General features: G+C 41.6%; 1 protein-coding gene across 1 annotated transcript in view; it reads left to right on the plus strand.

Moving 5' to 3' along the window:
- BCAS3 (BCAS3 microtubule associated cell migration factor) overlaps positions 1 to 26,911 on the plus strand; it is a 372,406-nt gene that overhangs the window by 102,911 nt on the left and 242,584 nt on the right. The window contains exons 14-15 of the mRNA XM_054394123.1: positions 707 to 840; positions 9,985 to 10,249. Of these exons, the coding sequence (XP_054250098.1) occupies positions 707 to 840; positions 9,985 to 10,249 (399 nt within the window). The remainder of the gene's footprint in view (positions 1 to 706; positions 841 to 9,984; positions 10,250 to 26,911) is intronic.

The following is a 26,911-nucleotide window of genomic DNA, read 5'->3' on the forward strand; positions in this document are numbered from 1 at the left end:
ATATTTGTAAACGTTTAAAAACTGGGCTATGGACTGACACAGAGTGGGAGGAATCAAAAGTAAAGAGCATATATAAGTTCCTGTGATTCTGCTGGTCTTCTAATTGAATCACTTCAGTACATCCATCAGTGAGCTGTTTTCAGTGAAGTTAGTACCTAATTTAATATTCCACTTGAAAGCTCTCAGCTCTGATTTGCTGCCTTTCAAGCAATAAATCTCAGAGTTTCTCTCATATACATTTGTAAGAAAGATGCCTCTTCAGGATTGTTTTTGGTCTGGGTTGTTTTGGCTGGGTTTTGATAATGTCTCTTCTTCCAACAATTATTGTTGTGGAAACATCAATCTTTTTTCCTGCTGCCTTCATCCCAGTGAAGGGCATTTTGGGGTTACACTCTAACATTAATAACTTCAGTGCTTCATATTGGTCACAGTAAGTTCTCAGCTTGAGCTAGAATGTTCCCAGATTTCTTCAGCTGGCTTTTATAGATTTGTATTGCAATACTTAAGTAGTAATACTGCTAATATGATTTTAGTTGAGGTTCTGATGTATTTTTATAAAGTGAATTCGTTGCAATTCAGTCATTTTCTGTAATGGTTTTGTTTCCAGAAAATCCAACATAAGACAGACTTGCTTAACCTGCTTCTTTTGCAGTGATTAATCTCTTGTGCTTTTGTGTTTCTTTTTTGTTTTGTTTTGTTTACCCAGGGATGTTGCTGGTCACTACTGATACATTAGGCCATGATTTCCATGTTTTCCAAATCCTGACACATCCTTGGTCATCATCACAAAGTGCCGTCCATCATTTGTACACACTTCACAGGGGAGAGACTGAAGCCAAAGTAAGTTAAAACTCTTTGCTGAAGAATAATCCTCAGACACCTTATACATTTTGTGTATGTTGGCACTTTAATGTTTGTTTCAGCACACAAAGAGCCTTTCTTAGGTTCTAGCCACAGAAAGGATAAGAGCACAGCATTTAACCTGGACAATAATAAATTCTTGCCCTTTCCAATGAGGTGCTGTCAGATTTATTCAGATATGACACTGCCTGCAAAGAGCTCAGATTATTAGCTGTGTTTGTACTTAACCTTTTCTCATGTAACATGTTAAACATTTGTCTAGTGCCCGTGAAGCAACTGTCAGGGTTTGCTTGACTTTGGTGGTAAAAGCCAAAGGCAGACAATTAAAGAGTTGAAAGGAAGAGTTAACCAAAAGGCTGTGCCTGACTTTTTGTATCTGCACTTGAGCAAAGTGGGGGAATCTGTTGGAGACTGTAGTGAGCTGCCCCACCTGAAAACCCTGCTCTTGAAGCTTGCAGACTGAATTAGGCTCTTAGCATCGAGTGAAAAAGTCTGAAATTGTGTTTTAAACAATGCTCAGTAAACTGATGCACTGCTAAAGCAGGGAAATAAGTGAGAGAGATGAGTTGTGCCAGGCTGGCTGTGATGGAAGCAGTGCAGCGTGCTGGGCTTGAATCCTTCACCGCAATGCTTTTAGGCATCGGCAGAGCCTCACCTTTGCAGCATTGAGTAACTGTTGAAGGACCTGTTTTAAATACATAAATAAAAATGTCACCACAGGGTAAGAAATGAGTATTGCACTTGCTGATGCAATTACACACTGAAAGCACAGACTTGTGACAGTCTGGCAGATGTAAACTAGTGTGACAGAGAGAAGCCTCGGGCGCTGTGATTATGACCCTAACACTGGAAGCTTGGATTATTGTAGTACTGTGATTACAGCTCTCTCAGACCCCTTCTTTCTTTTTTTTTTTTTTTCTTTTGCCTTTGAGTTGTTCAGTTTCCCTTAAGTTTTGGGGGTTTTGCCTTTTTTTTTTTTTTTCTTAGCTTTGTAACAAGCAGAATCTGAAAGCTTTTTATTTAATGTGGTAGTGGTGGATAATGTTTCAATTTGTGTGAATTTAAATTGCTAGTAGCTGAAATCCCCTAAAGCTTTGCTGCTACTATTCTGGAAATGTGTAATTACTACTAAAGGTTTACCCTAGGTAGAGATAACCAGTCTGGAAAGCAAGAGGAAATTAGGAATATGGGCAAATATATAACACTTAAAAGTCATTTTAATAAATCATATAAAGGGCATTGAGATCTGTATGAGTACAGATACTCTGTCATCTCTCTGTGTGCTATGATGTGTTTAATGTTTCAGAGTTATTTTTGTTCTAGTTACACACCAAAAATGGGAAATATTCTGTAATCAATGTTGAAAAGCAAAGCACAGGACTCCAGTCACTAAGAACAAAGATGTTCTTCTGTTTTTTACAGCTGATAAATTTGTTTTTTAAGGCATACATTGGAAACCAAACATACCATGGTTTAGAGAATAAACCTTTCTTGATACACGTTTTTGGGGCTATAGTATTAGCATCTCTGTGAATGCTTTGCATTAAAATTCTCAGAATCAACATAGTAAAGTTCTTTCCCTAGTTTGCCACATAGTTTCCATTTGGGATGTGAACAGTATGGCTTTTGGAGTGGTCTGAAATAGAGAAAATCCAGTCTGAGGCACATTGGTAGGTTTCACAACTCCCTGGATAATTAAACTGCCCAGCAACAATATTGCATTGGTACCTGTGATTCTCAATGTGCATCTATGCAAAATCTTTCCAGAATATAATGCAGGGGTTTACTTTTTTCTTATGGAATATCAGTACCTGGAGTTGTTTAGTGAGAAGATTAGTGTGTGGTGCTCTTCTTTTCTCCTGTAAATTTCATGTATTAGTAGCATTAGACAAGAATTTTGGAGACTGTTCAGTTTAAAATTCCTAATGCAGATACTCTGAGGCATACACACTGGCAGTCTCTGTAGCTCCTTTCTTGGTTAATGCATATATTTGCAACCAGACTTTTCCCCTTTTCTATTTTTTTTTATCTTCACCCTCCCCCCCAGTTTAAACCTAACTGTGAATCAAGGCCAATGGTCTTAAAGGTCACCTTCTGTACTGGAGCTATAAAAAGTTCAAATTTGTGTTGATGGACATGAGTGATTATCCGTGTCAAAATTTGTTTAGCTAGTGCCCATTATAAATTGTTTAAACAGCATCATTATGCCCTCCTTATATCTGGTATTTTAATAGCCACACTGAAATCATCTGCTTCCTATGTGAGATTCTGGCCAATGGTGCTGCACCATCCATTTTCCAAATGTGTGGGAATCTTTCTTTCAGCCTGATACATGATTTTTCTTCTCTTGCTTTTTGATCATTAAATGTCTTTCTTGCAGATATTTCCCACTGATACTATCAGACCATTTAGTTCATGGACAAAGAGCTGGTGAATTGGTGATGTTTACAGAAGTCCTTGTCTGAGTGGCTGTGTCTGAGCTGCTGGGCACACAGAAGTCCCCTGTATGGGATCACTGCTTTTGCAGGCAGGGACTCTACATGGAGGGCACTGTCAGACCAGTTTTTCCAAGGAGTGTTGGATCTACAGTGTATGCTTTGTGTGATACACAGCATAGAATCATAGTATCATAGAATTGTTAGGGTTGGAAGGGACCTCAAGGATCATCCAATTCCAACCCCCCTGCCATGGGCAGGGACACCTCACACTAGAGCAGGTTGCTCACAGCCACATCCAGCCTGGCCTTAAAAACTTCCAGGGATGAGGCTTCCACCACCTCCCTGGGCAACCTGTGCCAGTGTCTCACCACCCTACTGGGGAATAATGTCTTCCTAGCATCCAATCCAGCATACCAACTTCACTGCAGGAGCAGAAATCAGGGAGTCATATATATCAGTGCTCCAAATATTGACAGGTACATCTTGTGCTACACCATGTTTGAATTGTAATTTTACACAACTTACTTTAGGGTAGTGTTTTTACTTAAGAGCACAAAACCCTGTGTGTGTTTGGTGTGCTGTCTTACATCTTGAAGTTTGATTGCAAGCGCTGAGTGTGTTTAACCAAAGCTCTCAGAGAAAATTCAGCCAAAAAGGGGGAAAATGTGCCTGTACCTGTGGTCACATTTTGGTTAAGGACTCATTTTCTTAGCCAGCAGCTCTTGTGTTGTAAGTCAATGCTCAACTGCACTCATATTTTTATCCAAGAATATTTTGGAAGGTTCTTAATGAAGGTATAGCATGTTCTGAACTGAGGAGACTCATTTACTTGGAGATGAAAGTTAGACTGTCACCTGATGATCCTTTCTCTTTGATCTGAAATTGTAAACAGAAAAAAAATATCCCAGAAAACAACATTATCTCAACCTAGAACAAATAAACGTAATGATAGCATCAATGGGCTGCTGGCCAGGGTCCTCTGTAATCCTTTACGCTGTCAGACTTTTGTTATTCTGCCTCTCTAACTGCTGTTAGAACTGACTGCAGTCAGTGTAGGTAAACAGAGGGGATGATAAAAACATTCCAGTGCAGGCTGCCACGGGACACGTGCGATTTTACGCTTGTCTGGGGAATGCATGAATGGTTTTGTGACGTGATCTCGTGGAGACCGTTCAAGGCTGTGTCACATACCATGTCCAGGTAGTGAAACGCTGGAAGAGTTTACAAACATTTGATGTAAACCTCCACGGTGAATGGAAATTTCTTCCTCTCCTTTGCCATACTTCTGCAGTTGTAATTACTGCAATGTTCTCTGGAAGAGAGACTTTCTTGTTTCTGGGAAAGAATCTGGGGACAGTCTTGAAATAATAAAGATTGATTTAAGGAAGTTGGTCAGTCTTTGATGAAGGCAGACAGTAAGAAACTGCTGCAATTAGAAGTAGCTTAACTGTCTCGAGGAGCTGGGACTCTGAGCAGAGTGGCATTTGCAATTTCAGTTATTAATAGAGGGCAGCCACTCTGGCTGAGGGACCCTACATGAATGTCTCACTGTGCCCATATTCTGCTGTGGGTTTTCTACGAAACTGAAATCAGTTTTGACAACTGAGGGAGACAGAGTTGGGTCTGTGTGGGTCTGATAAATCTTATTGTGTAGCCCATGATTTTATTATTTTTTCATTTGTGTTTGTTGCTACATCATTTCCTTAATTTTCTCAACCAAAAAAACTCCACTACAGAGCAGTTCTCTAATTTATTTTGACCCTTGCCTCCTCAGGACTGCTGCTCTTCCTCGTTGTTTAATGATACTGGGTTTTTCTTTCTGCCATCTCCCTGCACAGCATAATTAAATACTTCAGTCATGTCCTTCAAACAGTGGTGCGTTTTCTCTGTGACACTGCACAGTGTGCATGGGACTGGGTTCATAGTGTGCATGGAACTGTGTTAAGTTTGCCTTGCAGTGATACTGGTCAAGCTTTCTTGTGTCACTTCACTAGTGAAGTTTCATTTCATGCACAAGAATATGCACATTGTTCCTGCTGTAACTCACCACAACTGAAAAAGGGGCACTAAGGGAATGAAAAGGAGCCCTAGGAAGATCAAAATGCGTTTTAATAGTGGGTTCTTGTAATCACTATGAAAATAAATGGCTTAGTGCTGTGAGCTTTGCATTCTGCACATACATCAGAAGTGGATTTGCCTGGGGAAGATCTGTGATGGCGCAGACAAGCTCCTTCTCCTTCCTAAGAAAAGAAGTGGTAGCAGCACATTGTGCAGCGTGTTAGTTCAATATTAACTTGTAGAAGCTCTGAAATATGGAGGCTGGGTGTGGGCTGTCAGTCATTCCCTTGAGCAGTGGTAAACAAGGTCACTGCCTGTCCCATGAGGTTGCTTGTGTAATCAGCCATTCCTCTGACTACCCCATTTTAATCAACTGCTTTTAAAAGAAGTTTTCTATGTGCTGCCCTTACTTCTGTTTTGTTTGTTTAGTTGTTTTTTTTCACTTATGGCTTGAATTATTTTTTAATTGTATTTTGTGAATATGTTCTAATTAACATTGTGTTTAAATTTGAAGAAGCTGTGGAAAGAATGAAGGAATGATAGCAAAAACTTAGCATATTTGTACTACATAAAAGAAGTAAATGTAAGTTCATAGATTCATAAAATAGTTTGGGTTGGAAGGGACCTTCAAGATTATCTCATTCCAACCCCCCTGCCATGGGCAGGGGCACCTTCCACTAGACCAGGTTGCTCAAGGCTTCATTCAGCCTGGCCTTGAACTCCTCCAGGGAGGGAGCATCCATGACCTCCCTGGGCAACCTGTTCCAGTGTCTCCCCACCCTCACTGTAAAGAATTTCTTCCTAATCTCCAGTCTAAATCTGCCCTCCTCAAGCTTAAAGTCATTGCCCCTCATCCTGTCGCTACAGACCCTTGTAAAAAGTCCCTTCCTGGCTTTCTTGTATCCCCCTTAATTACTGGAAGGCTGCTATAAGCTCTCCCTGGAGCCTTCTTATCTCCAGGCTGAACAGCCCCAACTTCCTCAGCCAGTCCCCATAGGGGATGTGCTCCAGCCCTCTGATCATCTTTGTGGCCCTCCTCTGGATGCACTTAAGCAGTTCCATGTCCCTCTTCTACTGGATGCAGTACTCCAGGTGGGGTCTCACAGAGTGAGAGAGAATCACCTCTCCTGTCCTGCTGGTCACAGCACTTTTGTTCCCACAAAAGTATTTAGTATTGCAGTTTAAAATATCTGAAGTTCTCCCAAGTTAAACACAATCTCAAGTCTATAATTCCCTTTCCTAGCCCAGACAGAAGAGAGGAGATAAAAATTTGAAATACAGACATGAGTATTAAATCTGATGTTGACCTTGAGCTATAGAATAAACTGTGCATCGTGAGAGCTCTGGTGTGCTTTGTACTTTATTAACATATAGCTGTAAACACTACAGGCTCTTGATTGATCTTTGGTATCTAAACATTACATCATAATTAACAACAAATCCAGAAATATGTTATAAATACATGAAAGAATAGTACATTAACCTAAAGGACAGCAATAAATTGCAATGCTTAGCATAAACTTGAAAACCACTAATGGGCCACTGTGCAGCTTGTTTATACTGCCAGCAGCCGGGGACGCTGCCTGATGTGCAGCCATGGTGCACTGGAGAGCAGCACAGAACTTGTGGTGGAAGTCTAGAGGGAGTGAGCAGAGCAGCAGAGAGGAAGGAAGAGAAAAGCTGTTTTCATGGAATCATCACAGAATTGTTAGGGTTGGAAGGGACCTCAAGGCTCATCCAGTTCCAACCCCCCTGCCATGGGCAGGGACACCTCACACTAGATTTGGTTGCTCAGAGCCACATCCAGCCTGGCCTTAAAAACCTCCAGGGATGAGGCTTTCACCACCTCCCTGGGCAACCTGTGCCAGTGTCTCACCACCCTCACGGGGAAGAATTTCTTCCTGATGTCTAATCTAAATCTCTCCTTCTCTAGCTTGGATCCACCATCCCCAGTCCTGTCACTCCCTATCACCCTAAAAAGTCCCTGCCCTGCTTTCTTGTTGCTGCTTTCAGATACTGTAAGGCTGCAATAAGGTCTCCTTGGAGCCTTCTCTTCCCCAAACCGAACAGTCCTAACTCTCTCAGCCCGTCCTCATAGGAGAGGTGCTCCAGCCCTCTGATCATCCTCATGGCCCTTCTCTGGACATGTTCCAGCACCTCCAGATTTTTCTTGTAATAAGGGCTCCATTGGACACAGTACTCCATTGGATACAGTACTGCAAGTGGGGTCTCACGAGAGCACTGTAGAGAGGGAGAATCACCTCTCTCGACCTGCTGGCCACACTTCTCTTGATGCAGCCCTGGATATGATTGGCTCTCTGGGCTGCAGGTGCACACTGGTGGCTCATGTTGAGCTTCTCATCCACCAGAACCCCCAAGTCCTTTTCTTCAGGGCTGCTGTCAAGCCAGTCCCTGCCCAGCCTATATTGGTGCCTGGGATTGCCCCAACCCGGTTGCAGGACCCTGTACTTGCTCTTGTTGAACCTCATGAGGTTGGCATGGGCATAGCTCTCCAGCCTGTCAAGGTCCCTCTGGAGGCTTGCACAGATAGATAGTTTTAGAGACAAAGAGGGGAAATTAAAGCTGGATCTAAAATGAATATTTGGAGTAGAGGGATGTGTTTGGAGGGGTCACATCTAATGATACGAAGTTTTTTTAAAATAGAAATTAGAAAACAGGGGCTATAATAGGACTGCAATTACATCTCAACATTTTAATGTTTGTATTATCTTGGTGACCTTTCTGTTGTAACTGGGAATGGCAATTTGTAGCTGGTCCTTAGGTTTCATTTTGAGCAGCAGAAAATGCCTCTTTAAGCAGCAAGTATTTAAATGCTTTTGGTGCCATAGCTTTTCTCTGACTCCATGGCTTTGGGGTTTCTTTTTTTGGCTCTTGTTAATCCCTGTGGGGGTCTCTAATCCTGTTTGGAGCAATCTATTAAGGTGAAACACTTTGTAGGCAAACTAGGAGCTCTAAGTGCTGTGACATTCTGTCAGGGAGAGCAGAATCACTGAAAGTGCCAAACCTGTCAGATTTGGGGGAGGTGTTTAGCTGTATTGTTAGCACATCGTTTGGCTGTGTCACCAGAATTGAAAAGAGCAGGTGTGTAGCCCTGTTTTGTAGTTTATCTGTGTAATGCTGATGAAGCATTTTGTGTCATGACAGTGTCAGCTAAATATCTTGTCACAAGATTTAAATTCCACCCCCCCCCCCCTTTTTTTTTTTTTTTTATCTCCAAGGCTTCAGGGCTCAGTTGGAAACTTGCACTTTGATGAATACTTGCTGCTTTTGTCTGGAATAGCTGGAGTGCATTTCTGGAATATTTGTCAAGATGTTATCAGTGTTTACTCCAGTTTGAGTACCTAATGTATTGTACAACTGGCTTCAGTGAAATCTTCAAGAATTTGATGTAGTTTATGCTTTTTAATAATATAATGAAAACTAATCCTTCACCTATATGTTTGTTTGCTGTGTTAAATCCCACTTGCCTCGGTGGCTCTTATTAGTCAGCTTTTACCTCTAAAAACGTTGCTTTAGGATCTTTTTTTTTTTTCCCTTCTGTGATAAATCATTTTAACCTAGACTCCTTGTTTTCTTGAGTTGTCTGCCAGTATGGGGTTGGAAACAAACTTTAATCTCTCTTTTAAAGCATTCCTTCAGGAGCAAGAATTTGCCTTCCATCAAAGCATTGTGTAAAGCACACTTAAAAGAGAATTAAATCCTTCTGGACTTCATATCTGAGATCTATGCAAGGAGTAACTAAAGTAGAAAATATTTAACTGTGTTGTTATATTTGTTTCAAGACTGACCAGTTTGAGCCTAGATGGGACTTGTGTTTCTGAAGTGAGGGATAAGTAGTCAGAGGAGGAAGAAGAACTCTAACTGGGGTCTTTACTGGGAGTTCAACACCTGATCAATAAAGATGGCTGTGTGTAAAATGGAGTAAGTTTATGTAGAGAAATGGCCCAAATAGTTCATTATACATTTAAAAAACAAAACAAAAACCCCATATGGAGCCAGGCATACCTGGAAGACTGGGAATCCCATGGAGGGAGACACTGATAGCAGCAGGCTCAGAAACCATTACAGACAGCTTTTGAAAATACCTGATTTTTGGTTTGCTATTATGTAGCACATGGTATTTCTTGACTGAAAATACAGTTTGGAGTGCCAGTATCTGTCAAAATCAGGCCCAGTGGTGAGATCTCTCTCTCTACATCTCATCCCTCCCTTCCCCTCCTTTTTTTGAGTTAATCTCTAAAAATTAAAGTAAACTAACAAACAACAAAACCTGTAATTGACATGATTTCCCAACTCTTTTTAGAACTCAGATCTATTGGAAAATTACACCAAGCTCTTGTGGCTTTCTGTAGCTTGGTTTGTTTTCCTAAGTCCAGGCCTGTTGAAAGAAAAATCACAGAATCTTTTGAAAAGCACACAAAATTTGGAGCTGGGTATTCCACTGCTATTTATAATATATACTGCAAACTAAGTTCATTGCCATGGACACAGAAATTTAAGTTGCTGCCTAAACTTCAGGGGTTTAATTGACATTTGTGTTTAAGGCTTGTGTTTAAAGCGTGATCATGCATTGGTCACTCCATTCCCATCTCACTCTGTTTTCTAGGTACAGGATATCTCCTTCAGCCACGACTGCCGTTGGGTGGTGGTCAGCACGCTCCGTGGCACTTCCCACGTTTTCCCTATCAATCCCTATGGAGGCCAGCCCTGTGTCCGCACCCACATGTCACCCCGGGTGGTAAACCGCATGAGCCGCTTCCAGAAGAGTGCAGGCTTGGAGGAGATCGAGCAAGAGCTGACTTCCAAGCAAGGAGGACGCTGTAGCCCTGTTCCAGGCTTGTCAAGCAGCCCATCTGGCTCACCCCTCCATGGTAAATCCCAATTTTTCCTTCTTTTCCTCCCCCTTACCTCAGGAAACTTTTCCTTTTGAGTCATTAATGCCTGTGCCCTCTAAGATGTGTCAGTACCTGGTGTGTAGCTGCCTGACTCAAAAAGGTTTGGTTCCTAAATATTTCTGGAGATGCTGGCCTAAAGATCTTTGTAGTCTTCCAGCTTCAGGTGTCGTTCTGTTGGCTGTCAGGAGAATGGAGCCAGTGTCTTTTCCGTGATACCCAGTGGTAGGACCAGGGGCAATGGAGACAAACTCAATCACAGGAAATTGCATCTTTATATGAGAAAAAGCTTATTTACTGTGAGAGTGACAGAGCCCTGGAACAGGCTGCCCAGAGAGATTTTGGAGTCTGCTCCTCTAGAGATCTTTGAAACCCACCTCAATGTGTTTCTGTGTGACCTGCCCTACGTGGTCCTGCTTTTGCAGGGAGGTTGGACTCAATGATCTCTGGAGGTGCCTTTCAAGCCCTAGCATTCTACGATCTTATGATTTGCTCACAGATGAACAACAGAAATGTTGAGTTTACTGGAGACTGCCTCCTCCCTGAGGTTGTTCAAGGCCAGGCTGGATGAGGCCTTGAGCAGATGAATCTAGTTAAGAAGTGTCTCTGCCCATGGCAGGGATGTTGGAGTTGATGATCTCTGAGATTACTTCCAACCTGAGCCATTCTATGGTTCTACAATTCAAATGTAGTTACCTAAAGGTCTCAGTGCTGATCAGCCTCCATGATCATGAAGCACACCTGGATGTCCACAATAAATACTGTTTGAGGAAAAACATGGGAACCAGACAATGTGAAGTCAATGGCACAGATTTTTGTGTACTTTTTTTTTGTGGGGGTGTGAGCAATGTGACAACATACAAGGCAAAAAGAATGTATAAGGATTGATCTGTGCAGCCTGCTGCTGTGGTGGATGTGCTTTGGAGGAAAAAAAGGATGTGAAGAGAGAATCTTTGTGGGATTTCTAAATCAAAGGAACACTTCTATAACTTGTTGATTATTCAGGGAACCAGAGCTGTCTCAGCAGCAGCTTTATTTTCTCCTTTATTTGGACTTTTCTAAACAAAGTTTTTCTGCGCAGCCATGCTCCTCCGCCCGAGGCCACTGGAAGGCACCCAAAACGTGATCTGTAGTTTCCTCCTCCTTGGAGACATTTCTGTATCTACCATTTTACTTTCTGTCTTGTTGTTGTACAGCAGCTCAGCACATCAGGCTTGCAACAGGCTGGGGAGCACTGTAAGGGTTTAGTATGGCACATCCAGGCCCTTTTAACTGTTGACATCATTCAGAGGAGAGAGAGGAGCTATCAGTTGGTGCAGCTTTCATCCAACCAATTCTGTTTTCTGTCAAAGGAAATTGCAGTAAGTTGTTGCCTTCACAGTACTCTTAGGTGCATTTGAGATTCTGAATAGATTTGGCACTTCTTTCAGAAGAAACAGCAGTTTCCTTTGCTCTGGGATCCTCAGTGGTGCACAGATTTTCTAGGTAGGAGAAAGATGACAAGTTACTGAGAGTAAGAGAGCAGCATTTGTGGGAGTGTCTTGAGAGTTTTAAGGCTTCAGTTTTCAAATGTCTGTCTTGAAATATAATAAATAAATGAGATTTATTTCAAGATCTGTGTGCAGTCATCACTGCTTAAAAATTAGCTCTGTTTAAACAATTAGCTCCAGTGGAAGGCTGCGCATGGGCACTGAGAATTAAGGCACAAACTTTGATTTCCACATGGAGATTGTGCTCATGCTTTAGTACAGTGTAGGAGGGCTTGAACTTGGACTCAGACTAAGGTTTTTTACTGGTAGCTTGCAAACTTTAAAGGGAAAATTTTCTGTGAGAAACTTGTTGGGGATTGTGTGGAGGAGTTAGTGGAGTTGTCTTTAAAAAATCTTGGAAAGAAAGATAAAATATTTTTGGTTTAAAATAAGCCATTTGGTAAAATATTGTAATGTTTTTAGTAATATTATTGCTGCTTTTTCATTTCAGTAATCTCTCAGTTTACTTGCCTAAAGCAGGAGAATACTGAACTAAATTTTATACCTTTTATAATGAGCTATTTATCATCAACTTGGGAAAAAAAATAACACCCCCCTGAAGCTGAGAGTGACTTTCAGTGGAGGGATTTTCTGTGTGTGTGTGGCAGCTGGATTAGCCAGAAATTGGTGATTATTTTAATTTGTGAGCTAAGATGTGTTTGCTGAGATTGTAACAGCTCCTTATCAGAATGTTAAATTATTATTGTTCAGAGGAATTGCAGCAGCTTGGTGACAGGCATGCAGACTAGTACTGAGAGCAGAAAAGGATAGGTTGGGATTTCATTCTCTGCTTTACTTCTGACTCATTATGTGTCCTTTGGTAAATTTTACTCAGTTGATTTTATCTGTTGGCTTTCTACTGTCTAACAAGAATAATAATCTTCATGTTCCCTACGTCTGGAATTACTTTAAGTTTGTAGCTTTCTTCAAGAATAACTTACTTTCCTTACTCAACCCTTAACTTACATGTAAGGCTGATTATAATGGAAATAAACCCAAAGACCATGTCCTGGAGAGCACCATTACACTGGGACAAATTAAGTGAGAGATTTAGAGAAGATTGTGATAAACTGGGTTTATCTCTGGAGGATTTTTGTTGTGTGGAGTTGTGTCTTCACGATTTTCCTCTTGTCCTTTGCAATCTAGAAAAGTTTCCATGAACCCTAAGTAAGAAAAACTCATTGTTAATCCTTCTGCTAACATTTCTTTCCCCTTACAATAGCATGGCCGCAGCCTTAGGCCAAAAGTTTGGACTTCCGTGAGCGAAGCGCCACTCGTGATCTTCTTCTTTTGATTAGCAATTGTCATCTATTGATGTTAACTTGTGATTAGCTTTTGTTCTTGTAAATATTTTCAGAGTTCAGGCTTTGCCATATTTTTTGTGGCTTGTTTTTTGGACTGCCATTTTCAAAACGAAACTGTTGCTGTGTATATAGTAGCAAGGCAATCTATTTACATTTCGTTCTGAGTACCCCAGGAACTGTTTACCCACACGATGTACGCCTTTGCTGGGGGGTGGGGATGATTTCATTTCCAAATGAATCATAGTTTGGCTTTGTTCTTATTAGAATGAAGTAAACTGTTAAATTGAGGATGATAAAACGCCATTTCCTTTGCACCTTTTATAGCTAGCACGGAATTTGTTTGGGTTTTTCTGTCTGTTAATCCAGTGAGGTTATATTTTTGTCATTCCCTTGGATTGCCAGAACGTGTTGTCAGTAACATCTGACTTAGGTTGGGATCCTTTTATGGGCTTTGACTATTATAAGACTGTTACGACATCAGTTGGTTGTGGGGTGAACATTAGGGTAGAATATGGCCTTATGTAACCTTTTTGACTTGTTTAAAATGGGGTTTAGGGTACTCACCTGTCTCACAGGTACACTGTGTGGATTGATGGATGAGTAGCTAAAGCAGAACTATGTCCTTGATTATCCAAACATATCCCCTGCCGTCTCCAGGATGCTTATTTGTGAACAGCAAGGAGCATTTAGCTGTCAAAATGTGATGCTTTATTTGGAAGTTTGGAAGCTACAGAGCTAACTCTTACTATTTTTTATTCTGCAAATTAAAATTTACAGTATTTTATTATCATTACTTCTTGCACCACCAGCAAGTTCAGGTCTCTCTATTTCTACTTGGAGTTTTTTTCTGTTGTTAACTGCAGGAGTTTCCAGCATCAGAACAAACAATAATATAGGACATTGTTCCTAGGTGATTTACTCTAGGTGATGCTGCTCTAGCAAGGGAGGTTGGACTAGGTGATCTTCAGAGGTCCATTCCAGCCCTCACCATTCTGTGATGCTGTGATAGTAAAGCTAAGCACATGTTGGACCTATAGCTACACATCCACACCTACTATAAAGATTGTATAATAATACAATACTCTCTGAATTTATCTTGGCATGTTGTTGAGGGTTGATGTATTTATTTGGATGCCAAAAGACTGGTACTGGTTCTATTTCAGATTTAATACCTGTGCTGAAATGGGGTACCTAGATTTAGAATGATAAAAAAAGCCCAAATATGTTGTTCTGTATATATTGCATTCAGGATTGCATTTAGTTCTTTATAAATATTTTAGGATTTAGTATTTTCATCACAAAATTGTTTTTCATTAAAAAAAAATCAAAAAGGTTATCTCTCACTTTTCCTTCGTTTGTTACAGTTGCAGCAAGATCAAAACTCAAGCATAAAACTTGGAGTTTGGTAAACATGCAGTCTGAGATGCTTGAAATATTTTCACGTTACTTTTCACTATTTCCCAGAGTGAAACTCCTTTTACTAGAAGAATTCTTATGGGAAAGCAGAGTTGAAAGTACTGACATCATCAGCCCTTCCTGAAAAACAGATTGGTTTCCTTTAAGTAACACTCACTTAAGAAACCACCTATTTAGAGAGAGGCAGACAAAAATAGTTTCAAAGAAAATTAACTGTATAATATCTTAGAGCACTGGAGGGCAGTTACTTCCCAGCCTTTAACTCCAGAGCTGGCATGTAAACACCAGCTGAAAACAGTTGTTTGAAAAGCTTCTGTTAAGCGTTGTTTTTTTCAGTTTGTATTTTTTCTGTTTGTAAATTGTAGCTTCTCTCAACACAAAATATTTTTAATCAATGTATAGAAACAAAATAGGAATAGGGCTCATGATTTAATGCACTTTTGATGCTCCTGTTTGCTTAACAGTTGTGTTTTTCCACGGCGTCGCACTATTTTTTTATTTATTTAAAAATACCTTAAAATAATGTCTTCTGCAGCCTTGTCTAGCAGTCCCAAATTGTCTTAAAATCCCTTTTTTTCCACACCGTTCCCGGGATGTGTAGGGGGAAAGGCGCAGCCGCTTCCTCCGGACAGCCTGCAGGGGGCGCCCTCCCCCCGGCCATGTCGGGCCCCGCGGGGCTGGCCCGGGGCGGTGCGAGAGGAGTCCGTCCTCACCCACCTCCCCTGCTTCTCACCCACTGTTCTCACCGATCACCTCTGCTCCTCACCCACCGCCCCTGCTCCTCACCCACCGCCCCTACCCACCGCCCCTGCTCGTCATCCTCCCTCCCCTGCTCCTAGTCCTCCGCTTTTCCTTGCTCGCTCTCTGCTTCTCGCTCCCTCCTCCTCGCCTCCTCTCCGCTTCTCCTCGCCAGCTGCAGGATGGAGGTGTAACAGAATTTATTCTGCAGGATGCGACTACGGCGCTTTTAAGAGCAATTATTTAATAGAATCCCAGCATGACAGGCATCGAAAGGGACCTCTGGAGATCATCCAGTCAAACCCCACTGCTAAAGCAGGGGCACTCTGAGCAGGTTGCCCAGGATTACAATGTCCTGGTTTGGAATCTCTCCAGAGAAGGAGACTCCACAACCTCTCTGGGCTGCCTGCTCCAGTGCTCAGCACCCTGTGACAGTAAAGAAGTGGGAGAGGTTGCATTGTGATTACTTACTGAGTCTGTTTTACTGATGACTTCTAACAGACTCTTAAAGGTCATCTCGGCTGTTTTGTGATAGGTGTAAAACACCAAACAGTGATACTAAAACTAGACCTTTATTAATGCAGGAAGAATGTACACTGCAGTCACTGAGCTGCTTGTGTTAAACCCTCCACATCCACTGGGCTGCCTACCATGTGTAGTGATTCCCTTGCTTCATTCACACTCTCATTTGAAGTTTCCCTTTAATTTTGAAGGTGATTGGGGGGTGAGGGGTATAAATTAATGTACCTGGTGGGACTTTCCTGCTAACAACTTTTAGAGGCCCTTACTTCCTCTGGAAAGGTCCCAGGGCTCCATGAAGCCACTTGTCTATGGAAGCACAAGCAGGAGTCTCCCAGGAGCCAGGTGGTTACAGCAGCCCCAGATTACACATGTAGAGCAGGGGAGAAGAGGTATGAACAGCTGACCATAAGCACCAATTTGGGTACTGGCCAGGAGGTTACTGCTTGTAAATGAGCTTTTTTTTTAGCTGCTTTGCTTTTTCTTTCTCTCTCTCTCTCTCTCTCTTTTTAATTATTTTTAAAATGGCTAGAGAATCAGTGGAGTGAAAGAAGTGGGTGGTATATTTTGGATAGTTTCTGGAGTGGAAGGAAAAGATCCATTCCCTTCAGATAAGTAGGGAAGTAGACTGATAAATTCTGTCACAAGGGAAGTTCGTGTCTGTACATAAAGTGTTTTAGAAGTGGGCTTTTGTAAACAGTGTAGATCTGAGGCCAAGGCAAATGTATGATTGCCTTTTTTATTTGAGAAAAGAAGTTGTGACTATTCCAGATAAATTGGAGATGGAAAGAGCCTCACATCAGAAGGGAATTGGAGTTCTTAAGATATGAAGTGTAAAAATGTATGACTGAGTGATTTAGCACAGCAGATGCTGCAGCAGCGGCCAGAGCAAACTGTTTCAGAGAGATTGTGGGCAGACAGGCGGAGGGGAAGTAATAGGTAGTGCACTGGAGACCACGATGTCAAAGATGGATCGTGAGGTGAAAGGAAGGTGGAAGGCTGAGAGGAATTGGATTACCACAGATGTGAGTGTCCCACTGAAGTTTTCCTGTCAAGATGGATGATTTCAGTCTTAGTAACATCAAACTGAAGAAAATTTCTGTGGGGTCAAGTGTTGAAGTGTCAGAGGCATGCGCTGAAGGAGCCCAAGGAGAAGTGGTAACTGGATTTTTAAGTGTTTTTCTGAAAATAACTTAATAAAATGATATTTTGGGATTCTAGTGTTATTTCAATGTTTCCCCTTGATTGCTGCCTCTTAATTTACAGCAAAATGATTTTTTTCCCCATATACAAACCAAGTGTATAAAAGACAGCCTAGGTGCATTTCTTCCTCATACATCCTGAGTAATAAAGACATCCTGCAGATTATGCATCACTTTTGGTAGAGTTTTGCACTTCTTGCCAATTGCAAATTGATGAACAGAGGTATTAGTGATGCAGAAGGAGGAATGTGCTCCTCTGCTTTTTGGCTTCTCAGGGTGCTTTGTGTGTCTGTGCAGAGGATGAGGTACACTTGTGTACAGCTGAAAGGGGTTTTAAGGACAAATGAGCTTGATCAACATAAAAGCAGTCACCTAGACTGAGCTTTGAAATAACAAGATGGAAAACAGGCTGCTCACTGGAGTGATGCAGGAAAAGTTTTCTGAATGATGTTTGTGCCCCGAGCGCAAAAGGAGAAAGGCTGGGATTAGGTAGGGAGAAGAGAGGTCTAGTACAGGGCACACAGCATGGTCCAGAAATTTGTTGGTGGGTCAAGGAATTGAAGTGGCTTGAGGGAGCTGCCATCAGTGAAATGACAAAAAGTAGCTTTGCTCACCTGATACAAGCCTGAAATATGTTTGATGAGAAGGTGAGAAAGTAGAATCTAGAGTTCTTCAAGAGACTATATCAGCTAAAGGAGAAGGTTAAAGTATTGAGAGTGTTGTATGACAAGTAAGGCTTGGTATGAAGGAAGGTGAAAGCATGTGAAGCTCTGTGTTAGTAACCAGTGAGGGAAAGGAATGGGACAAGAGCTGGTGGGAACAGTAATTTTATCTGATGGACCTACTGAGCTCAAACCCAAACACCTTCTGCTTCCCCTGGCAGTGAATATTCTGGGGTGCAGCTGCTGCAGAGAGGGAAGCTGGGGCTGATTCCTTGTGCCTGCAGCCTGAATCAGATTCCCTGTGTATTCTATTGGTGATTGACTATGCAGTAAATGAGTGCTGCCCATGCTGTCTTTATTAAGCTTATTATTCTTAAGTAAGGCACTTAAATCAACTGTGCAGTTTTGGTAGTCCAAAAAAAATGTAAACACTTTGTCTACTTAAAGAAACATAAGCATCAAGACTGGAAATAAAATATCCTTGTATCTTTTAGAAGGTTTCTCTTTACTCTTAAATATGCTGATTGGGCTTATTCTTTTTGCTTAGTCTTTGTGGGCTGTGAAAATCAGTTGCTTTTTCCCATCTCAAGGAAATGCATCTTTGACACTTCTCATGACCTGAGTCACGATGCTGTCACAGAGCCAGAAAACATCCTTAACGGTCATGGGTAAAAGAGCAGAGCTGCTGAGGGTGCGTGGTGGGTGGAAGAGGGAGAGAGATTGCTATGGTTTACTTCAGTTCCTATTCTATGGAAGTTTCAGACAAGCCATTTATTATAATTATCCATGGATATTATTATCACGTTCTCATATGCAGTGGTTCTCAAGGCATTTTTTTTTCCTTCCACATAACTTGGGATAAATGCTGTGTATTCAACCTGGATTGAATTCAGTGCTAAAATATTTGTGCTAATTGTTGCAGCCAGAGCAAGGGAAAATAAGGCACAAGTGAAAAAAGGTGAGGGGAGGAAAAAAAATCCACAAATGTATTAACATGCAGTTTATCATCAATATTAAATTCTAATAAGCTAAGCCCTTTGGGTAAGGGGCTGCTATTATACATTCCCTATCTCCTCACCCAGCACAGCTGCATACAGAGGTTTCCTTCAGAAATTCCCAGACCAGTCATTTTGCAGTTCCTAAGACAAGCTGACCAATTTTTTTTTGTCTGTGTTGTCTCAGAGAAAACAAACAAACATCAAAAAAAAACCCCAACCCACAACAACCCCCCCTCCCCCCAACAACAACTAAATTGATTAAGATTATTTTATTCTCTGTCATTTGGAAGAGAAGTCTGAGACACCCAGATTTTCTGAAGTTCCCAATGCTGAAGCATCTTGGAGTCATCCCTGACAGAAGGCTTTGAATTCAGAGCTGTGTTGATCTGAATTATGGTTGATAGGCACAAGGAGGGGCAGTAATAGTGCATACTTGTTTTCTCAAGCGCTTCATCATTCACCAGCAGACAGTGTTAGTAAAATTCCCATGTGTGAGGGACTGGAGTAACAGAGTCTCTACACAGTGCCTAGAGGCTGCCTCTGCGATAACCTCATTAGTGGAGTGTTAAGCCTGAGCTCACATAGTCCCTTCCTCAGAAGAGTTTGCCAACTCAAGTCCAGTGCTGTGGTGGCTATGGGCACATCTTCTGGTCCATGCACTGGGGAGCATGGGCAGTGCCCTTATGCATTTGTTTGCAGAATATTCCATAGCTAGACCTGCAGTAGTTACAAGAAACTCATCTTCCAGTCTTTTAACTGAAGAGTTGAAGGTACAAAATCTGTTTCAAATAGGATGGCAATGTCTGGATCCCTCCCTGCCTGTGGCTGGTGTTTATGGGGTGTCCTAAGGAGCAGAAAGGCCAGTTTGGCTGATTTTGCTGCTAACCACCACCTGGAGCAAACCAGCTGAAGTGTTGCTACTGCTGCCTGCTTTATGGCCATGCAAAGCCTGAAGCCAACAGCTGGCAATTGAGTTTTGTTGTTGTTTTTACTTCAAGGAAAGTTTTGCCCATAAATGGACTTGAGCTTTGCACTGGCAATATTTTTAGTTAAATAACTCCTGAACAATGATTATTATGCCAGACTTGTGTGATGGTGGAGGGGTTGTTTTCTAAGGAAATGCTTGAAGGCACCTCTACTGTGCAGCTCTTTGAGGCACCTTAGCACAGCAAGCTGGTGTCTATACAAAATGAGGAGGGGAAATGGCAAGGGAAGAAACAGACATTTGTGTCAGATTTTGAAGGAGTTAAGGCAGTTAACTCTATGGATGTCCTCACAGCTGCCGGTGAGAGGTGCCATGGGGCCCAGGATGCTATTGCTCTTCTGGCAGAAGTAGTTTCCTCTCCGTTTTGATTCCTCTGAACTGTCAATGTAATTTCTTTTCCATGCAGGAAAAGAAGAAATATGCATGGAGGTAGGTGAAATGGTCGGCCGTACATCACTAATTGTGGAGTTAAATGACAGTTTCACTTCCAAGCTTGAGGTTTGAACTGTTCTTTCAAAATCCATCTTTGGCCAGGTAAAGATAATGGGTGGCAAAGGGGTCACAGCAGCTCCTTCTCTCTTTTAACCTTTGCCAAGGACAAGAGGATGTTTTAGGGTATCAGTGGGACACTTTATAACTGAGGGACAAAGTTGTTGAAACTGAAGATAGCAAAGGAAAGAGAAACTTCAGAAGGAGGAAAGGAACATTGTGAGGCCATGTTCAGATTTTGAGTGCATGAGGCTGATGAGCAGTTGGAAGAGCTGAAGTTCAAGGAGCTCGGGTGAGAGGGCAGAGGACTCTGTCTCGACAGTGGCTGAGGCTCTTGGATTGGTGCTTGCATGTCTCAGCAGAGTATTCTGACTTACGAGCTTGCCTGTCACCATCACATGCCGTGTCTGGATGCAAACAGAGATCGTCCTGCTTTCCTAGGACAATCATGAGATTTAGTGCAGCTGGCTTTCCAAAGGTTCAGTAAGAGACAGTTTTGAACATGATGAAAACAACTGGCTGCATTATTTTCTCCCATCCATTGCGATGGAATCAAGTTAGTGATAGGTTTTGTACTTGCATTGGTTTAGCAAGGAGAGAAAAATTTGCTTTAAGGAGCTAAGTTGTGTCTGTATACATGCTGTAGCTAATCCCTTATATTCTTCCTTTCATGGGCCTAATTCCATTGGAAATACTGAGGGTTGGAGTGTGAAATGAGTCTAACTTTGGTAGGATACAATTGGAGGAAACTGCAGGGTAGCTTTGATTCCGAAGCGGTCATTAACTGCAATAATTAGTTTCCTGACTTTTTCTAGGAAAAAGTATAACATTTTACCAAGAGAAACCCTGTTGGACTGACTAAAACAAAACAGAAAAGCCAAAGCCCACTTTGGCAGGAATTAGTGCTGGTGGTGCTGAGTGTGCTCCTCGGGACGCTGTTGAGTGTGTCTGTCAAGCTCTTCCAAACGACTCCGCGAGCCAGCATTGCTTCCGCAGGGCTCTCTGCTCAGGTCACAAGGCAGCATTTCTCACCAGGGCGCTGCTGTTTCCTCTTCTGACTGTAGTAGATTACAGATTATACTGGAACATGGCTGAGAAAAGGTCAGAAATGAGGGTGAAAGTCTTGGAACTGAAGCTGGGAAGCTTTCCATTCTCATCCGGGAAAGTTTTTTGTATTGAATTAAAAAAAATTAAAAGGCATCAAAATAAGCCACCACTTCCATCACACTTCTGCTTTTCCTCTCTGCCATTTCCTCTCTGCCATTTCCTCTCTGCCATTTCCTCTCTGCCATTTTCTCTCTGCCAGTTAGAAGGATTTTATTTCCCTTGCATTATGCAGTCAGTGAATGTTTAGTTGAAGAATCTTCAGTGTGAACAGAAATAATGGCCAAGCACAGCTCATTTTCCTACAGCTCGGCCTCCAGATGATTGCATAGCCTGGAGTTACTGGGGTTTATTTACCAAATTAAAGATGTTTATATGGAGTGTTAATGTCAGTAGACTGTGTGGGACGCTTTGAAATGCAGTCTGTTAAATACTGTAAGATATAAAAGCTAATCAAGTAGGGTTTGTATTTTAATGATGCTGCGTTGCTAAGCTTTTTGTGCCAGGAATAATGGAAGAAGGATAATAATAATAACAATTTAAAACATCAACACGGAATCATTTTGTTATGAGGCTGAGATGTGCTTGATACACACCTTAGTTTTTCATGTAAAGTGTGTAGAGAAACTAAAATCCTTGTGATCATTACCTTCCTACCAGAAGAACCTATCAAACGTTGGAATAGTCTGCCCAGGGCAGTGGTGGAGTCACCATCCCTGGGGGTGTTTAAATGCTGTGTCAACTTGGTGCTTAGGGGCATGGTTCAGTGGTGGCCTTGCAGTGCTGGGTCAGAGGTTGGACTGGGTGATCTTGAAGGTCTCTTCTGACCAAAGATATTCTGTGAACAGTGTGGGCCAAGTTCTGTTTGCTTTGCCTGCTAACTGGGTGGAATTTCTGTGTGCAGGAGAGGATCTTACAACGCTTGAATGAGGAGACATGCCGTGTACAATTGAAACTGCCATGGGAATATAATGGGCAAAAGGATTTGATTTCAGCTTGGTGGCAAGTTGGTGTTTGCATCCCTCGGTCTCAGGGTGTAGTTTTGGTTTTAAGCTCAGTTGTGAGTTCTTTTTCCATCTGAGGGATGAGTTGCCTGTGTGCATGGCTGCGATCCACAGTGCTGAGGTATTAGAGCTACGTTTAAATCAGGAAAGAAGTGATTTGGTGGCATTGATGTGGCACTATGTGTGGACTAAAGAGGACAAAGTAATGGTGGAGCAATCAGCGGGGCTGCATCAACATAATTCTTTCAGGATCCAATAAAGTCTCTTTGCATAACAGTGGCTGCACTGTGCTGTATTCACCGATGAGGTCCTTGGGGAATGCCTCTGCCTGCTGCATTTTGATGTATATTTATGTCATTAGGAGCTGCAAAAATCAGGATGTTTTTCTTCCTCTTTCCTCAGAGATGATCTCTGACAGTAGTGCCCTGAAGTGCTCCATTCAAATGCTGACCAATTTGAAATCTGGCCTGAATTCATCAAGGCTCTTACTTGATCAGAAGAGGACAAGTTTACTGGATTAATTGCTTTCAGTTGATTGAGTGCTTTTTAGATAGTGTTACAAGCTCACAAGTCCAGCACATGTTCCCCGAGGTGTAGCTTCCCTTTCATATCCAAAAATATACTTTAAGAAGTTAGAAATGTGTCATTCAGTCAAATGTTTGAACCTCACATTCAGGTCTTAAGAATATTTGAGCGGTTTAACAATTTAAAATAATCACAAATAAAAATTACAGCTATGAGTAATGGTGAAGGTCCATGGAGAGTGACTCTCCCAAGGTTTGCAGCCTTGACCCTGGCCGCGGGGCCGTGGGGACGAGGGTGCAAGCGAGGACGAAGCGCAGGGGGACACCAGCCCGGCCAGGCTGTACCTGGTTGCTGCTCCTGATGGCTTTTCCACAGATGTCCTGCTTTGTCAAAACCCAGTAAATCTTGTGAAGTTTATTTTCCTTATAGCATCTGTGTTTTATAATGGTGCTTTTAATTTGTTTTTTCTTTGTCTGCTGGGATTTCTTTTGTCCGGCACTTTCAGGCCTCCCTTTTTTTTTTTTCTGGGTGGAAGTGAGTCCGTTAATGATGGCTGGCTTGGGAATACACCCCGGGCCCGGCAGCCGCTCCCTCCCTCTGACAACAAAGCCCATTGTTGTTTTCTTTCTTCACTTTTATCCTCAACTTAATCCGTTGGTTTCCCCCTCCCCCCCCCCCTCCCCCCCGCTTTGAGTATTTGTGGGATAAAATGTCTGGAAAAGCATGGCTCGGATTTTTGGGTGGGTGATGTGATGGAGGCTGTTTTGTTGCAGACTTCAGCAGACAGGTACAAAGGCAGAGCTAACTGGATTGGTTAGTGTCTCACTAGGCACCATTTATCCAGTGGAAAGCTACATTTGCAAATAAACTTCTCCTGTCAGGCTACCTCAGCTTTTTGCAAGTCACTTAGTAAAATTAGTAAGAGGTTTATCAGCAGCTTTTATTGCGACAGAAGACTTTTATTTTTCTCCAGTGAGAGTGTAAATGGCTGAATTAGGATTAACTGTAGGAGGATTTTTTGACTTGTATTTGGTTGCAGTCAGGAATTTGAACCTTGAATCTGTAAGATCAGAGTGAAAATAATTCAAGAGCTTCTTCTTGCGTGTGGCCTGAGCTGTGGCCCAAGCTAGAGGAGAGCAGGCAAAAGGGAGGAGGCATGCAGGGAAAATAAACTCAGTCTAAAATGGTTTAATGTATTCTATGCACAGCTCTTGAACTGTCATCTGAAAATCTCTTCTGTGGCAGCTCATGGAAAGATGAATACTTGGCCAAAAGGACTTGCCTTGCTCAGGGTCCTGAGGGCAGCCTTGGGGTGATTACCAAGGGAAAGTGCCTCATTGTCTAGGGTGCTCTGCTGGAAATGTGAGGTTGGGACAATGGTGATTAATTTTCTCCAGATTAATTGCAATAGAAAGTATTGCTTGAATGGTCACTAGGATGCGATTTGTGTGTCGCGTCAGTATATAACCAAGCTAGCCTTTAAAGTTAGATTTGTAAGGGCTAAGTGAAACTCCTTTAATTCCAGGGTTTTAGTCTTTATTAATATCCGTATTTCCTTGTGAGAATGAATTTAGACTGTCCACATGTGGCAAGGTAACCTGAGTACAGGATTCTGCTGTATGAAAAATGGTTGATATTTCTAGCAGACTTAAACTTTAGCTTATTTGTTGCTTGTCCTTTGACAGTGAATCAACAACTGCTTGAGCTGTAGAAATAATGTTGATGCTTGACTGCATTCTTTGTGCTCTCTTGGCCTGATCCGGCAGTCCTGTACACACGCAACTCCCATTTACTGCAGGAGAGGCTTCTGACTTCAAAGGGCTGGGGGAATGGAGGGTGGCTGTTGCTAGCTTCTGGATGGGTACAACAGCACACTATAAAATTATGGGGGTTTTAAATGACTTATTAATCGTAACCTGTGACGTTATGTTGTTCCAGTGAAATTCAAAATGCACAGAATTCAGGTTTACTGAATGCTGAGGAAAGGAGCAGCCCTCGTCACAGATCCCCAAGGCTGTGCATGTACCCTCTGACAGGTCTGAGGCAACATACAATGAGGATAGAACTGTATAGAACATCATAAAAATAGCTAAAAAGAATTCAGTGTAAACAACAGCAAATATTTTTACTTAGAAATTCTATGAAGTACAATTTTCTTTAACCTTACTCATCTGTACCGTCTTCAAATTCTCTCTCAGATTTTCGAGGAAAACTTTACTGTCAGAAATAATTTGTCTCCCTTTTTGTAGCATGGTAACATTTTCAGTCCACTCTGTATAGTTTAGTAATTTTTTTCTGTGTGCTTGGTGTTTTCAGTTCTTTCAGTATAGTTTAATATTTTTTTTATGTTTACTTGGTGTTTCCTCATGTTCAAGCCTAAAAATTTGTAGGACATTGTTGCTACGATTAGTAAAGTACTCCTAAGTGCTGACTTGATCCTGCAGTTTCTCCACCGACTATCCTTAACTGCCTTGGGATTCCTCAAGTTGTGTGAAAACAAAGCAACTTTTCCTTGTGTAGGAAGATGGTCTGTAAATGCCTCATTTCTCTGCATGCAAAGATTCTATTGAAGGTTTTGCATATGGAAAACTACACAATGTCGGGAGCGGAGGGCACGGAGTAATTAAATGTGCCTTGAGAGCGGGGACTGTTACAACACAGTCACTTGGTTCAGTAGTTCGGAGTTAATCATTATATTCCTAACAAGTAAAAGAAAACAAATTACAGACGTTTGGAGCCCCCTCTGTAGATCCCGTGGCTGTTTGCTGTGGAACATGCGGTGGTGGTAGGGGATATGGGAGAGGGAAACGCTTTCAGAGAGGCCTTGATTACATGCAACAGTAACTAATTAGACAATAATGCAGAAAACCATTTATACTCCTTCCTACAAGAACCAAGAATGCATTATGAAACTAATCTTAAAAAAAAAAATTGCATCTCAGTCTTCATTTAGAACTGAGCCTTTTTTTTTTTTCCTTTTTTTTTTCCTTCCCTCTTTCCTGTGTCTTTTTATTCCAAGTTGGTGCAGGAAAATTGCTATTAATGAAATCTGCTCTCTGAGACTTCAATGGGGTTGTTATTCATTAAAGCCTTGCTATTTCTCTTAAAATGGATTGACCAACGTTCAGCCCAGATACTTAACATGAAATACACTTTGTAATGTCATGATTTTTTGTTATTGTGCTTTTTAAACAAGATGCAGAGGTCTATGGACTTTGTAGAAAACCCCCCAAACAACCCCCCCCCCCCCCCCCCCCCAAAGCTTACAGTTACATAGTATTAAAAGAAGGGTAAAGGAAGCATTGAGTGTCTTTAGGATGATGAGACATTCATTAAGATTTTTCTGCCTTCCTTTTCCTATTTTCAATCCATCTGAAGTACCATTAAAGCTTTTCAGGCAGCTTCCTGTGAGAAACCCTTTTCTGTGCTGTTTTTCTTCCTTGAAAAAAGGTGGCTGCTCTTCAGTCAGATTGTATGGATTTGGCCTGGGATTTGTATAATATCTGTGTAGAATGCATCGGTTGTTTAGGAACCTAATTCCCAATATGGCTCCCTTTTGATTAAGAACAAAGCCATCGTTTCACAGCATTATAGGAACACAGAAAAACAAGTTAATGATCTAAACCTTCTAATTCATGGTTGCTTGTCTATTTAAAGTACTTTTGATTCTGTTCTAAACAGACTAGCCCCCTTTTTTTTTTTTTGCTGTTGTTGTTGTTTAACTTCTTTCTTTGGTTTCGTCGCATTTCTTTTCTTTACTGGCCATGAAATTTGTAGCTAGTTTCCTTTTCTAACTTGAAGAATGAAAGGTTGTGACTACAGAATGATACAGAAAGCAAGAAAGCATATCTAAACTGGGCGTATATCCAGCACAGAGCTCTTTGAAACAAGCTAAATTTAGGGCTGTGGGGACTTTTTTTTTTCCTGGTTACATTTTCCCCTTCCTTTTTTAAAGTACCTATATGTTTGGGTTTTTTTAATTCATCTTTTTTGAATGAATATGAAGCTTGGTACTTTTTAAATACTTTATTTTTTTCATGGAATTTTGCCTGGCTTTATTTCATAGTTATTTGTGATTTTTCTCTGGTCTTTGCTCAGCAGATTACTATTATGTGTGCCGTAGAGACAACAAAAGCAACCTTTTCAGGACTTTCCAGTTGCCAACA

The sequence above is a fragment of the Indicator indicator genome, chromosome 30 (assembly GCF_027791375.1).
Source record: "Indicator indicator isolate 239-I01 chromosome 30, UM_Iind_1.1, whole genome shotgun sequence".
NCBI lineage: Eukaryota > Metazoa > Chordata > Aves > Piciformes > Indicatoridae > Indicator > Indicator indicator.